The sequence below is a fragment of the Lolium rigidum genome, chromosome 3 (genome assembly GCF_022539505.1).
Source record: "Lolium rigidum isolate FL_2022 chromosome 3, APGP_CSIRO_Lrig_0.1, whole genome shotgun sequence".
NCBI lineage: Eukaryota > Viridiplantae > Streptophyta > Magnoliopsida > Poales > Poaceae > Lolium > Lolium rigidum.
In genome coordinates this window covers 79,494,973-79,508,292 of record NC_061510.1, presented here as the reverse complement: position 1 = coordinate 79,508,292, position 13,320 = coordinate 79,494,973, and the positions used below count along the sequence as shown (strand labels likewise).

At 44.7% G+C, this 13,320-nt stretch overlaps 1 protein-coding gene across 1 annotated transcript; it reads left to right on the top strand.

Annotated features, from left to right (window-relative positions):
* Positions 1–5,445: 5,445 nt before the first annotated feature.
* Positions 5,446–7,884, top strand: LOC124695086 (probable inactive poly [ADP-ribose] polymerase SRO3). The gene is made up of 4 exons (XM_047227973.1): positions 5,446–6,242; positions 6,802–7,049; positions 7,149–7,288; positions 7,429–7,884. Exons 1-4 carry the CDS (start codon positions 5,446–5,448, stop codon positions 7,525–7,527), a joined length of 1,284 nt encoding a protein of 427 aa, XP_047083929.1. The 3' UTR covers positions 7,528–7,884.
* The last annotated feature ends 5,436 nt before the right edge of the window (positions 7,885–13,320 follow it).

Genomic DNA, 13,320 nt, shown 5'->3' with positions numbered 1-13,320 from the left:
TTGCAAGGCACAAAGTGCTACTATTCTCGTCATGATAGAGAATTTTCCAATGCAAGATTGGCCATGCTATATGGCAAGTCATGCAAGTGCGCCTAACTTGTACACGTACTATAGCATTGCAGTTATTTTTGGCAGTTGTTAACGGGACATTGATCTCAATTTTATAATCCTCATGCGAGTGAGTTCGGCGATCTTCATTTGGTCGCTATGGATATGCACAAATAGAATGATGTTTGGTACCAAAATTTATCGACTTTGCAGGTTATCTGCCAGTGGTTGGGAAGCATTGAACCCTCTGAGTTGTTTGCATGGTTTGCACATGGTTGCAGCAGTCGGCTAAGGCTGGTTATAGTGCATAGTATCATATAGTAGTATCATGCATATGATAATTGTCTATGATACTATCTTTATAATGGGTGATATTATAAAGTAGTATCATAATCTTCTAAATTTATTGTTTTGTAGAATCCCAATACAAATATGTGTACACGATCTATTTAGCAGTAACTTTTCTCGTAACGTGTGTTATGATACAATATCGACCCATGTTCCTCTAATCTTATATCTCCTCCTTAATTATAGCCATCTAGGATGCATGATACTACCTAAAAATACTAGCACTATGAATAAGCTAAGGACATCTTTTCTCAACATGGACTATACAGTCTTTGGATTGGCCCCTGCTCCTTGTTAGGCGTTGTATAGTCATGATGACTATGTAGTTTGTATCATTCCCTTTTGTTGCGGCTGCGTGCTTTCTACTCTCTCTTGCCCATTTTATGTTGCGTATAATTTTCTGTGCAAGTTAAACTGTGCAAACTTTGACTAAGAATATAGATAATAATACATAGATCAACAATGATAAATGCATATAATATGAAAATATATTTCATAAAAAATAAAAAAATACTATTCTTTTGTTGTACATGTTTATATTTTTATTAATATAGATGATAAAAACTTTACGAAGTTTGACTTTGACCAAACCTTATATGAAACATATTTTGGGCAGGAGGGAGTACATATACGAAAGCTGTGCGTGAACTCCATGTGTGTGTACCGGCTCGATGGGAGGTGCTAAGTTCAATGGAAAAAAGTGTTTCTCTTTGCTAGTTCCTAGTTCTTCAGCCGATTCATGCATGATCGGATTTGCATCGTGACTCATGCACTTGGGGTTGCAAATTGGACAACAACTCAGATTATTTTTAGCTGCAACTTGGGTTGCACATAAATCTTTTTAGTTGCAAGTTAGGTTGTAACTAGAGAAATGCCACCAAACCATCCGATTTATCTCATGATTCGTGCTAATGGCAAGTTCCGACTAGGACTCGATGGCATCTGCTCTCGGTTGGCCGAGAACTATGTTAGTTCCGAGTCGAATGAGGATTAGACACGTCCTTAGAAAACATTGTTAATGAAAAATCGCAACATGAGAGAAATAATACTACTTAAATTTAGGAGAAAAATATCTATTCTCTTGCAGAATATTAATAGATATTTGTTGCGCAAACTTGAGGCCTAATTAAGCTAAAGCAGTCCACACGAACGAGAAGGAAGAAAAGAAAAGAACATAAGGGTGTGTCTATGTCTCAGTTGACTGAGATTTTCTAAGCTCTCGATCAACTCGAAAAGTGCAGAATCGTAGTTCAAAAAAAGTGCAACTCAGTCCAGCTAGCACATTTCGCGTAGAAAATGCAATTGCACTTTTTTAACAGAAAAGTGCAACTAAAGTACTTTTTTTAAGTGACTTAGACTTAAGAAAATCTCAGTTGACTGAGACATGGCAAAATCGAAGAACATAACCCGTTAGCTGTTTAATTTGTGCCGGCCGGCAAACTGTTTGCGTGCGGCCGCAAGAAAACCGGCTGACATTTCCGGAACTGTCCGGGGGTCCGGGATCCGAGCAGGGAGAAGGGAAACCGAAACGGAACTCCGGCGGCAAGTTGGGTCACGTGCATGTGCTTGGGTACGCTACGTCTGCTCATCATGCCTGGCTCAAAATAACTTGACCACCACGCACTAGTTTAAGTTTTCGTGGCCAATTCCAAGTCCACCAACCCGAACCAGCCTACAGATGGGTGGCGCACAACATACACGAGATAGTACGAACGCGACAGCGCGGAGCACACGGTCTCGTGGGAGGATCGAGCCGGTCAGCGCCAAGGTCAGCGCGCGTTCCCGTCGTTGATCGGCTCTCCGCTGGCTCGTCTGCCAGGTGGGGCCCAGCGTGAGGCCTACTTGCTTGCTTGCCAAGAACAACGTCGGGCGTGAACGTCGTGTGTTCGTCTTAAGCGCCAAGAAATTTGAAAGAAACGGGTTGTATACTAGCAGTGAAGAGTAGCTGCAGGAGTGAAAGCAACGCGCCGGTTTCGTAACCTGGTACGCAAGGAACGGGGCACACGAGGGCAAATTCGGTATGGCCGCCCTCCGAAGTCAGCACGCTTCGCACAAGAAAACGGTTACAGCGACACGAACAAAAAAGAAGTGTCTCCGGCCTTCACGAGATCTCACCAACAAAAAAAGACTTCACCAAAAAGGACGCTCGATCGTGATGATTCTGAGGAAAAAAGAAGTACGTTGCGTTGCGCTATAGAGGGTATCTCAAGGTGTGTAGACCGTAGAGAGAGTGGTGGATGCAAAGCGGGCAGCTACCGATATAACGAGACACGAGTTACCCAGTTTTAGATTTCGCAACGGTGAAGAGAAATATATGCGGCCATAATCCACTATTGGGCAACAAATGCACGATTGAAATAGAGTGATAATCTATCTATGGATTGTCTTCTACGTATCTCAAGGGCTTCTGGAATCAAGCTTATAAAAGTGTCAAGGATCTAGGGGTTTTCATGGTGGAGTTCTAGCCAAACACTACAAGCTCTATCCTAGCGTAGCATATTAGCCTCCGGAAACTACGCTACCTCCGGTTTCATATTAGCTGATTTGTTTGGAATCTCATGAATATTTACATTGGATGATTCTCATCTATACGTTAAAAGTTATTATTCCTCCGACACCTACATATTACTCCCTCCGTACCAGTTTATTAGGTTTATTAGGAGTCGTGCTGCAACCAAGCAAGCTCTTATAGGTACAAAAATTGTATCAATTGAGTACTAAATGCATCCTTTTAAATTTGGTAATTGCACCTATTAATAAGGGAAGGCCAAACAATTTATGATTGAAATAGCCAGAATCTATCTATGGATTGTCTTCTACCTTAATGGCTCCTGGCCCTGGGATCAAGCTTACAAAAACGTCAAGGATCTAAGGGTTTTAATGGTGGAGTTCTAGCCAAGCACTACAAGTTCTATCCTAACGTGAACTACTTGTGGCCGTGCACACAAAGGATGCCGCCAGGCGCACTCCGCATGGATCTGCCTAGCTTCTCTTGGGTTGGACTCTCCACCTTGGTTAATCAACAACTGAGTCACACATTCAACTCTCCACCTTGGTCACTTGAACTTGTCGGAATAGAACTACGTCGTGGATATATCTATTTAGTATATCCCAAACACCTGAAAGAAAGTACGAGAAAGTAATTGGAATTCTAACATTGCTTGTGAGTCGAGTCGATGTATCATAGAATTTCACAATCTTTTTGAAGGTTATCAATTTCCTTTCACAAGAATAATGTAGTTTTCAGAGGCTAATATGCTACTCCCTTGTCTCGAAACGGTGTAACGGAGGTAGTAGCATATTAGCCTCCGAAAATTACGCTACCTCCGGTTTCATATTAGCTGATTTGTTTGGATTCTCATAAATATTTATATTGGATTATTCTCATCTTTACGTTAAAAGTTATTATTCCTCCGACACCTACATATTACTCCCTCCATACCGATTTATTGGGTTTATTAGGAGTCGCCTGCAACCAAGGCAAGCTCTTGTAGGTACAAAAGTTATATCAATTGAGAACTAAATACATTCTTTTTAATTTGGTAATTACTCCTATTAATATGGGATGACCAAACAATTTACATGCAAACCCATGCACAAGGTTTCCCTGGAGAAGGGAGAGTTTCAAAAAAAAAAAGTTACGGGAGGAGAGCCGTACTCATTGATTTAAAGCTAAACTTGGGCCCTTCCCCTCCCTCACGGGTGAACAATACCGTTGAGAGTCGCATCCCCTTCGCCGGATCCTCTCTCCCTCTCCTCCGGCGGCTTCGCCAGCCGAAGTGACTGGGAGAGAGGAGGTCGTAACCCATGTGTATATATATTGGAGGTAGGATGTGTGTTCCCATCGTGGAGTATGGTGTTATGTCGCGTACAAGTAGATCTCCGGTACAAGCAAGTAGTGTTGGAGATTGTCGGATTCCTCTCACTCTCCGGTGTCTATGGTGGTCAGTGATGAGCTCTAATCCGGTCGCTGCTTTCCAAATAAGCTTGGCCTTTGTAGTAGGTGTTGCCTTCTCGGTGTGGTTCTCTTCCTCTTGGCTGGCCATGGCGGCGAGGGAGAAGAGGGGGACTGCGCTGCCACTGATGGAATTTGGCGAGTGCGTCGGGAGATCTTGGAGTCACCGTTTTAGATTGTTCCATGGAAAAAAACTAAGGACCAGCTTTTATTTTCTTCGGTTTATGAGGTCCTTCTTGTAATTGCCGATATAATGCAGATCCTAGGACCTTCGGGTACTTTCATGTTTAAAAAATGCTAAACTTGGACTAATTGTTGGATATATCTCTGATTTTATTGGAACCCCAATAAACCGATGTAGAGGGAGTACTAAACTCCGTCTTAAAGAAAGTTAATGCCACTTTTAATTTAAATTAGTTGTCGTAGCCTCGCAGGTTCAATTAATTTTGGCTGGTTTAGGCAACAATTTTCCTAAATCTGCCATGATTTATTGGGATCGGATGGGGTACAAGATAAGTATGTACTGCCATTAACGTAGGACGAAAAAGGAAGGCGAATTGGCCAAATATCTCTGCATTAGCTGTTTGTACAAAGTTGTCTGGGTTCAATCCTGGCCACACCGCGGACACTATTCTTCCAAATCAAGCAAGTAGTAGTAGTAGCTGAACTGAAGAGAGAAAGGCAACATGGGCAAGTAAGGATTAGGAAACGGTTACGGGCAAAACTGGACCTATCTAGACTTCCCCACCAAGTCACCTCGGCGGGCGGGGGCAAAACCGCCACTCGAAGAAAACGAAAAGAGAAAAAATCGAACCGCGCCTCCGGCCTCCGCAAAACTACACTAAAAACCAGCAGCACGCGCCCATCTCCGCTTCCCTCTTCCTCTGCCGCCACACAAAACCGACGTCCTCGCCGACGTGCGCCTCACGAGACCGACCCGCCGCCCCACGCCACCGTCCCTCTCCTAAACCTATATATTCCTGCTGCCCCGCCACCGGCCCCGACCTCCACTTAGCTTCTCGCTCCGACGGACAAGACGGTTGCGTAGGCGGCGCTCCCGGAGACACAGACAGATCGGAATCAAGAAGCCGGCCATGGACTTCTCCGGCGACGTCAAGCAGGCGATCCCGCGCCCGTCCCCGCTCCTCCAGGGCTGGCGCGAGTTCCGCCGCAGCGGCGCGCCGGTCCGGTTCCTCTGCTTCGAGGGCGGCGCGTGGGCCGACGTCCCCGCCGACGCGTCCCTGGCCCTCCGAGCCGCGTTCCTCGACTCCCGGGTCGTCGCCGAGGCCGCGTGCGGCGGCAGGCCCTTCCTCTTCGACTTCCTCCGGCTCGCGCGCATCGACGCGGCCACCGCCGAGGAGGTGCCCATGGGGTGGATCGACGACCGCGGGGCCTGCTTCTTCCCCGCCCCCCACACCGCCAGGAAGCGCAAACGGTCCCAGCACGAGGACGGCGCGTCCTCGGGCGTCGACGACGAGAGCAGCAGCAGCAGCGACGACACCGTCGACTCCAGCAGCCCCAGCAAGGCGCCCCGCTGGGCCTGGGGCAAGGCGGTCCGGCTGGACGAGGCGGACAAGTTCTACCAGGTGGTCAGGAAGCTCTTCCTCAGCGGGATCGCGCCCCGCGTCGGCGGCGGCGGCGTGGCGATCACCGCGGTGCACAAGGTCGCGCAGGGCCCCCGGTCCAGCGCTTTCCAGCAGCAGGGCCAGCTCCTCGCCGCCGCGCGCGGCGCGGGCGGCGGCAATGCCAAGTTCGCCTGGTACGGCGCGCCGGAGGCGGACGTGGCGGCCGCGGTCGAGCACGGCTTCGGCAGGACCAACAGCCGGGTCCTCGGCCACCGCGCGCACGGCGACGGCGTCCACCTCTCGCCGCCCCAGTCCCCTTACACCAGGTCAGTTCGAATTCTTTGAGCCTGCTGTTTGGTTCCCTCTAGCTCAGCAAAATTCATCAAACACTGTTGTATTACCAGTTGGGGAATAGTTGCAAAATTCATTAGACATATCAGTTAGGGAATACTAGCTGCAAATTGCATCGATACTTCTTCCGTAGCTTTTGACGAATATTCCTCTTCGGTCTAGACCTCTGCTTTATACTCGTGATCATGGAATAGCTTGAACAAATCTTGTTCTGTCTGCCTCCTATAAGCTGCTTGTTCATATCCGTAGATTCAACTTATTTCCTGTTCGTCTAGCCTTTGGTTTCTCAATCTTGAATCATCAGTTGATAAAATGCTGTAGCTAGGATGACGATTTGTATAGGGATAGGTGCGAAATACTTCTAGCCGAAGTAAAGGGGGAAAACAAGCTGCCATCAGCTGTAGCATTTAATTAATGCGTCAATTTGACTAGGCCATGAGCAGCAGAACTAAACCATTCTTCAGAATATGTTCCTGAATGTCGAGTTAATCAGTTCATCAGAAAACTAACGGGTATGAAATCTTGTCTGTTCAGCGCGATGCTAGCCAAGGCAGATGAGAACGGCGAGGCACACATCGTGCTATGCCGTGTGCTCATGGGTCGGCCAGAGACCGTCGCAGCCGGGTCCTCCCAGTTCCACCCCAGCAGCGACGACTACGACAGCGCCGTCGACAACATGCAGAATCCAAAGTGGTACGTCGTGTGGAGCACGGACATGAACACGAGGATCCTCCCGGAGTACGTCGTCAGCTTCAAGTGCCCCAGCCTGCAACAGGCTCAAGGTCAGTGACAGCCCTGCCTGAAACTCCGAATTGATGCAGCAGTTGCTCCCAGCTCTTCCTTTTATCTCATGCCGTTGTTCATTGAAATTTGGTTTTCAGGAACATCGGAAGCGACCTCGGAGCTGAGGAAGCCTTCACCGGCGTCTCGTGACATGTTCCCGACCCTTCTAGCGGAGATTCAGCGGTTCGTGCCGGCTTCCAAGCTGCAGACATTGCAGGGGACTTACAATCTCTTCAAGGTACATTGCTGTTCCTCGCCTGATCGTCACAGCTGCTGCATCTTGTTGATACAACTGCGCTGTGCCTAGTTACTTTCTACTTCTTCCATATTATCAGCACTGGCGGGGTGTACTCAACGACAATCCCTTTTGTTCTGCAGAAAGGACATATCAAGAAGGACCAGTTCATTCGATTCTTGCGTGCCTTCATCGGTGACCGGGTGTTGACAACAGTGGCCAAGAAGCTCCGAGGATATTGATGGATGATAGTGCAATGGTGTTCCTTTTCAGCTGTTTTGTTCTCGTCGCAGTTGGGTGCTGGTGGTAGCTCGTTCGGCTGACTCCATAGAACAGAGGAGTGTGCGTGTGTTGAAGTACCAAACAAAGGGAGAGTTCTCCATTTCTTGTGTCGCTGTAGTTTAGCCAGGAATCGCTGTCGGTGTCAAGAACATAGAGGGGTTATCGTGATCTGGAGATTATATTTAACAGACACAAAGTTAGATCTTAATTCTTGGTTTCTCAGATATTTTTTACTTAGCATCTTGCAACTTGCAATCTGTACAGACTGAAAATTCCATCAATTTATACCTGAAAGCATCATTGATTCATCGAGCCAACCAACGTTTGTGCTAACCTGTATTGGTCATACTATTGAAATTTCATCATGCGTTCAAGTATTTTTCGAAACTGTCAATGGAGCAAAAATGCTCCAGCCTCTGCATCAATTGATGCACACGGTCTTACTTTCTGTGAATGTAAATTTCATTCACCCTGAAATTGTGCCGTGGAAATTTCATTCACCCTGGAATTTTCCCCGCGGCACAATTTCTTTGGACATCGGAGAGTTCCTAGAGGTTCATACCGTACTGGAAATAGAAGTTGTCTGGTTACTGCCAAATTGCATAAGATGGTAATCGAGCATATCTTTTTGCGATGAGTCTCTCATTCCATTTCAAATTTTTAAATAGGGACCGGCTGGACGGCACGTTGGAGGATCTTCTAGCGACGGCACGTTGGACCGGCTGGTCGATTGTTTACGCCTACTAGTAAGAGTGCACGTGCAACGCACGCCTCATGAATAAACTAATGCCTTTGAAATTTGTATCTATCTAAAAACGTAAAAAAAAATTAACAATGTGCACTCTCTATTTTGATTTTGCAAGTGTTTTCCATTAATCTCAAGTCTATCTTGCAAATAACAATTACAAGCCCAACATACTCCATCGAACCACCTAATCTAAGCCCTAAAATACACTCATAATTATAGTGTATAGGTTCACTATACCTGTGACAAACTGACAACTAATTTGGATCATATGTAGTAACTAATTCTCATTTGATCATTACAATGGATGGCAGAGAAAGAACATCGCTCAGGTTGTAGTTTGTTGAGAATGTGGAAAACATTGACGGTTCAATCCATACAAGAACATATCATCCCACAAAAAAGCCTCCATGAGCAATCCATATCAGGAACATGGCTATGCAATGTTATTATAACGGATAGCAGAGCTCTAACTTGGTGATGCTTACCAAAATAACAATGCCATCAATGAATACAAAAGCAAAGACCTACAACGGATGATGGATCAATAAGCGAGCACTTTGGTATGTATAAGATGAAGAATCTCTAATGGTGAAAATTTAAACTAAATAGCAAGAACGTTTAAAAACTTGGAGCACACAAGTCACATTATACTTCAGTTGCCAAATCATAAACCAAAGAAACCTGGTGTCCTTGTGAAACCACATAACAAATGGGCACTTAATAATTATGCTTGACTTCCCATTGTCACAAAAGTTCATCTTAATTTCTCATATCATATCGTCACAAATAATAGACAGCCATAGTACACAGATGGTACATTTGAGGTATATCTTAAGCTTATACCCTTCATTGCTAAAATTATTTTCCACATATCTATACATGACAACCGAAATAAATTAGCCAAACACAACTGTGGACAAATATCACATATACCTCCACAACCACCAATCAAATCCATGATTCGTTACGCATGGCAAAGCTTGGACCTGCAAAAAATACTGGTTATACATACAAGAAGAAATCTAAAAACCAATATTATAGTGACTTCACAAACCTTGATGGCAAATTTGCTTATTACATAATACACACATGCCAATCAAACTGATTGGTGTTGCAGCTCCAGAAGACCGAATAAGCAGCAACTACTCAGAGAGAGTACATTACAACTCAATATTACTTTTTTTGCAAAAAACTTAATCACTATGTACATGCAAGCATCGGCCAGCTGAGTCATATTCACCATCTCTAATTTTTATCCGCTCAGTTGGAGAAGGATTTGCTGACTGTCTAATGGAGGTTCTTCCAATTACAATTTCGTCATCCCAGCCTTTTCATTCATGATTAAAAAGGAAATCATATTCTGATTACCTTTTCTGATAGTATCTTTGAGTTAGCTTGCATGTGACAGTTAAGTGCTGAAATTTTAGGCAACCAAAACTGAACTTACGATTATATGCGTGTATGAAATACTGTTAATATCTCTTGTTTGACTAATCCCTGCATCGGCTGAAAATGAAATTCTATGGCTTTGGGAGTTGCGGCTGGAAGCATACTTGGGTGTGGGTGTGTTGTGATTGATCCCTATGTGTATCTTCTATGAGCTGTAGAAGGTCAGGTACCGCTACCTCCACATAAGGGGCAACTGTAAAAAAATAAATGCACTAAAATTAACATGTAATTCCGAACATATGTTGATATCTGGATTTAATTTTCTTCGGAAATCTGCAGGAAGTCCTCCAGTGGTAATGACTGTAATTTCTGTGAATTTGTTCCAATGTTGTTAGCTATCAGATCTTAATTCAATAATAAACTTCTCTACCTTGAGTCACAGCTTGCTGAAAATATTTGAGATTTCTATGTTAAATTGGATGACCTGATTGACATTTGCAGTGAACATGATGCTCCGTAAGAACATTTCAAATTCAAATGACTGACACATGCCAAGTATTTTGCATTACAGTAATATCTAATTCTGAGCTATAATACTGCAAAATGATGCTTCTTCAAGCCACCGTAAGAAATAGGCTAAAATTAAGTGCAGAGAAACACATCAGCAATTGGATTGCAGGCTACGTACTTGCAGGGTGTTTGTACGATTGCACCAGCGGAGAAGCACAGAGCAGTTGCAAGGTGTTTGAGCCCCAGCGAAGAGACTCCCTGGCGGCCGGGACTGGATATGCTGCGGAGGGATAACGGGCGACGACGGTTCCTCGATGGGAATACGCGAGCGGGCAGGCGGGCTGCCGGCGGCGAGGACGCGGTGGATGACAGACGGGCGCGCACGACTATGTGGTGAGGAGGGCGGCGTGACCGAGGTAGTGCTGGATCTCGCCTTGGCGGTGGTGGCACCGGGCGCCGGCGGCCGTGGTGGTGCTGGATCTCGCCTAGGCGGGGGTGGCAGCGACCAAAGTACGATGTCCTCAGCGCCTCCAGCGTGGGGTCGTCGATGTCCATTGCAGCCGCGTTGGCAAGAATCGTTCATGAGACTTCATGAGAGCGGCGAGGATGGCAGGCGGAGCGCGACGATGGCAGGGAGCCAGGGATTTCGGAGCCAGGGAGCTAGGGATTAGACGAGCCGGTTAGGGAAGGAAAGAAGGGAAATAGGGAATGTGAGAAAATTAGGGAGGAGATCGTGCGAGAGAATTATTTCTCGAAGGTGGGACGGAAAGTTTCACATTATCCTCTGCGGGTGGAGTAGGGTCAGTCAACCTAAAATACAAAGCGCACACAGGCAACGGATTAGGCCAATGGTGGCTGTTAGATTGTGTTTAGTGGGCCTAATCATGCGGTGATAATCGTTCTGTGTACAGTAGATGGTGTGGTTTTAGAAAAATTCTTGTTTGCTCTTTTATTAGTAGTAGAGATCATCGGTTGAGGTGCCCTATCTTTTAGGGTTGTATCACATGTTTTATCTTCGAGCATGTTGTGCTAGACGTTTCAACTTTTTTTTGCTTTTGTTGTATTCGAACTCTCTATAAATGTGGTTGCTTTATTTATAAAGTGAGGTGAAAGTCGATTTTATTGAAAAATTTGTACCAAGCTAATACTCTGTTTATCATCCTTTCCCTGACTTGTTACTGAGGCCAACCAAAAAGTTGCAATTACGGACAAAATTAACCAGATATATACTGAAGTTCGTTTTGGAGTATTTTCCTTGAAACATACTGGTTGGTAGATGGTTGGATGCTAATCAAAGGCTTCGACGTGCTAGAAGGATTTGATAAAATTTAGGTGTTTCTTTCCGAGGGAAATCGAACTAGAAGGTTAACTTGCTGCCTGATTATATATGGAGCTTATCCGTGCCGACCAATGTTATCCTAAATATCTACATTAACCTCGAGCTCCACCACAGAAGCTGAGCTGAGCTCACCGACCACCATGGGTAGATAGAAAGCACATGACGAGGAGCAAACGCGGTTATTCAAGTGCGTGAACTGTGCTGCGATATCTGACAGAGCGACGCGTGCTGTTTCCGACTTCCCGTTTCTACCACGCGTCCTACTACACCACACTTGTTTTACACGCAGGGTGTGCAGTTCCAACCCAAGTCAGAATAGAAGTCAAGTCAGGGCCGACATACACCGTCTCACTGTGACGCACATGCGTCCGTAAACAAATGGAATCATCCGTGGCCCGTGGAGTAGCAGCCCTGGCCATACTCCCGGATGGGCCGGGCCAGTCTGAACTAGCCCGACACGTAATTCCAGGCTCGAGCCTGCCCAGGAGTGGGAAGAAAAACAAGTTTTGGGCTGGGCCAGTTGGTCTTCGGCGCAAATGGTCTTAATTTCCAGGATCTGGCCCAGTCCTGGCACAAAAGGCTGATTTTCCAGCCCATAGCCTGGCCCGATGGAATGGTTCTCCCTGCCTTGGTTGCAAAACTACAAAACTACTATATTGGACATATGCAAAGGAGAACAATAGTGACAAACAGAATACACATAAAGTAGAAAGTTTGGTATGATTTTCTCCAGAAACTCTATTAAATAATTCATTCTTTAAATTTTTTGGAGGAATGTAGTATAGTAAGACTTCTGTTCCAAATGATACAAGAGTAGTTTATCCTACAAGAATCATTTTTTTACCACAACTTGTTTTGGGACCACCCAAAAGGTTATTACGCCATTTGTCAAGTCTTTAATCTATGATTCATTCGAAATTTATCCCACGTTCATTACCCATCACGTTAGCTTTGTGTATAATATAGCATTCTTCATTTATATACCGTTATCCCCTCTTTCCTTACATTACAACTGCCCCTATCCTTGATCTCAGATCCCGCAGTCATAAGATCTCTTCACACCACTTCTTATCTTCAAACTTGTTATCGTATTTATTGTTATGTTCCACCCTCCACTTATTATGAGACTTCGTTGAGTGCCAAAATATAAAAAGCTAAAATGGTAATAGCCTATTAAAATAATGCAATTATGTTCTTTCATAAATACGAATATAAATGTGTATTCCTTAGTAGAATTTTCAACACTCTACGGTACGTTGTTTTTTATGTCTGAAATCGTCCTACCAAAATGATAACAAGATTTACCTTAAAAAAATGATAACAAGATTGCTGGGCTTTGTTTGGATACTTGACAACTTTTGGTATGTTTCTTCACCTTTTGCCCGCTCAATTTTATTTTCTTGCGTTATTGACTAAATCATTTATTCTGGAAGGGTGCCATGTAGAATTACTCCATTACATGTACCAACAAGTTCACCCAAGAACTCAAAATGGGAAAAGTTGGACAATTCATTTCAATGCCATCAAAAATCATGCACAACACCTAGATTGGTTTGGGAGTAGAAAATACTCCACCCTCAAAAAGTGGATGAGAAAACCATAACTAAACTTGTATCTACCCTTTGAGTTGGGAGGTAGGTCTCCAAACAAAAAAGCTTACTAACTTGTTTGGTTGTAATAAGGAAATAAAGAAAGCGGATGATATAGAGTAGTAAGCTATAAATTCATCTGTTGGGTGGAGAGAATAATAATTTACGAGAGACTCGG

What these genes read in the sequence shown, in the direction of transcription:
- LOC124695086 (XM_047227973.1), top strand. Translation starts at nt 5,446, where the DNA reads ATGGACTTCTCCGGCGACGTCAAGCAGGCGATCCCGCGCCCGTCCCCG. An exon ending in CCCCAGTCCCCTTACACCAG is followed by an intron (nt 6,243 to 6,801) that starts GTCAGTTCGAAT and finishes TTGTCTGTTCAG; the next exon opens with CGCGATGCTAGCCAAGGCAG. An exon ending in GGACTTACAATCTCTTCAAG is followed by an intron (nt 7,289 to 7,428) that starts GTACATTGCTGT and finishes TTTGTTCTGCAG; the next exon opens with AAAGGACATATCAAGAAGGA.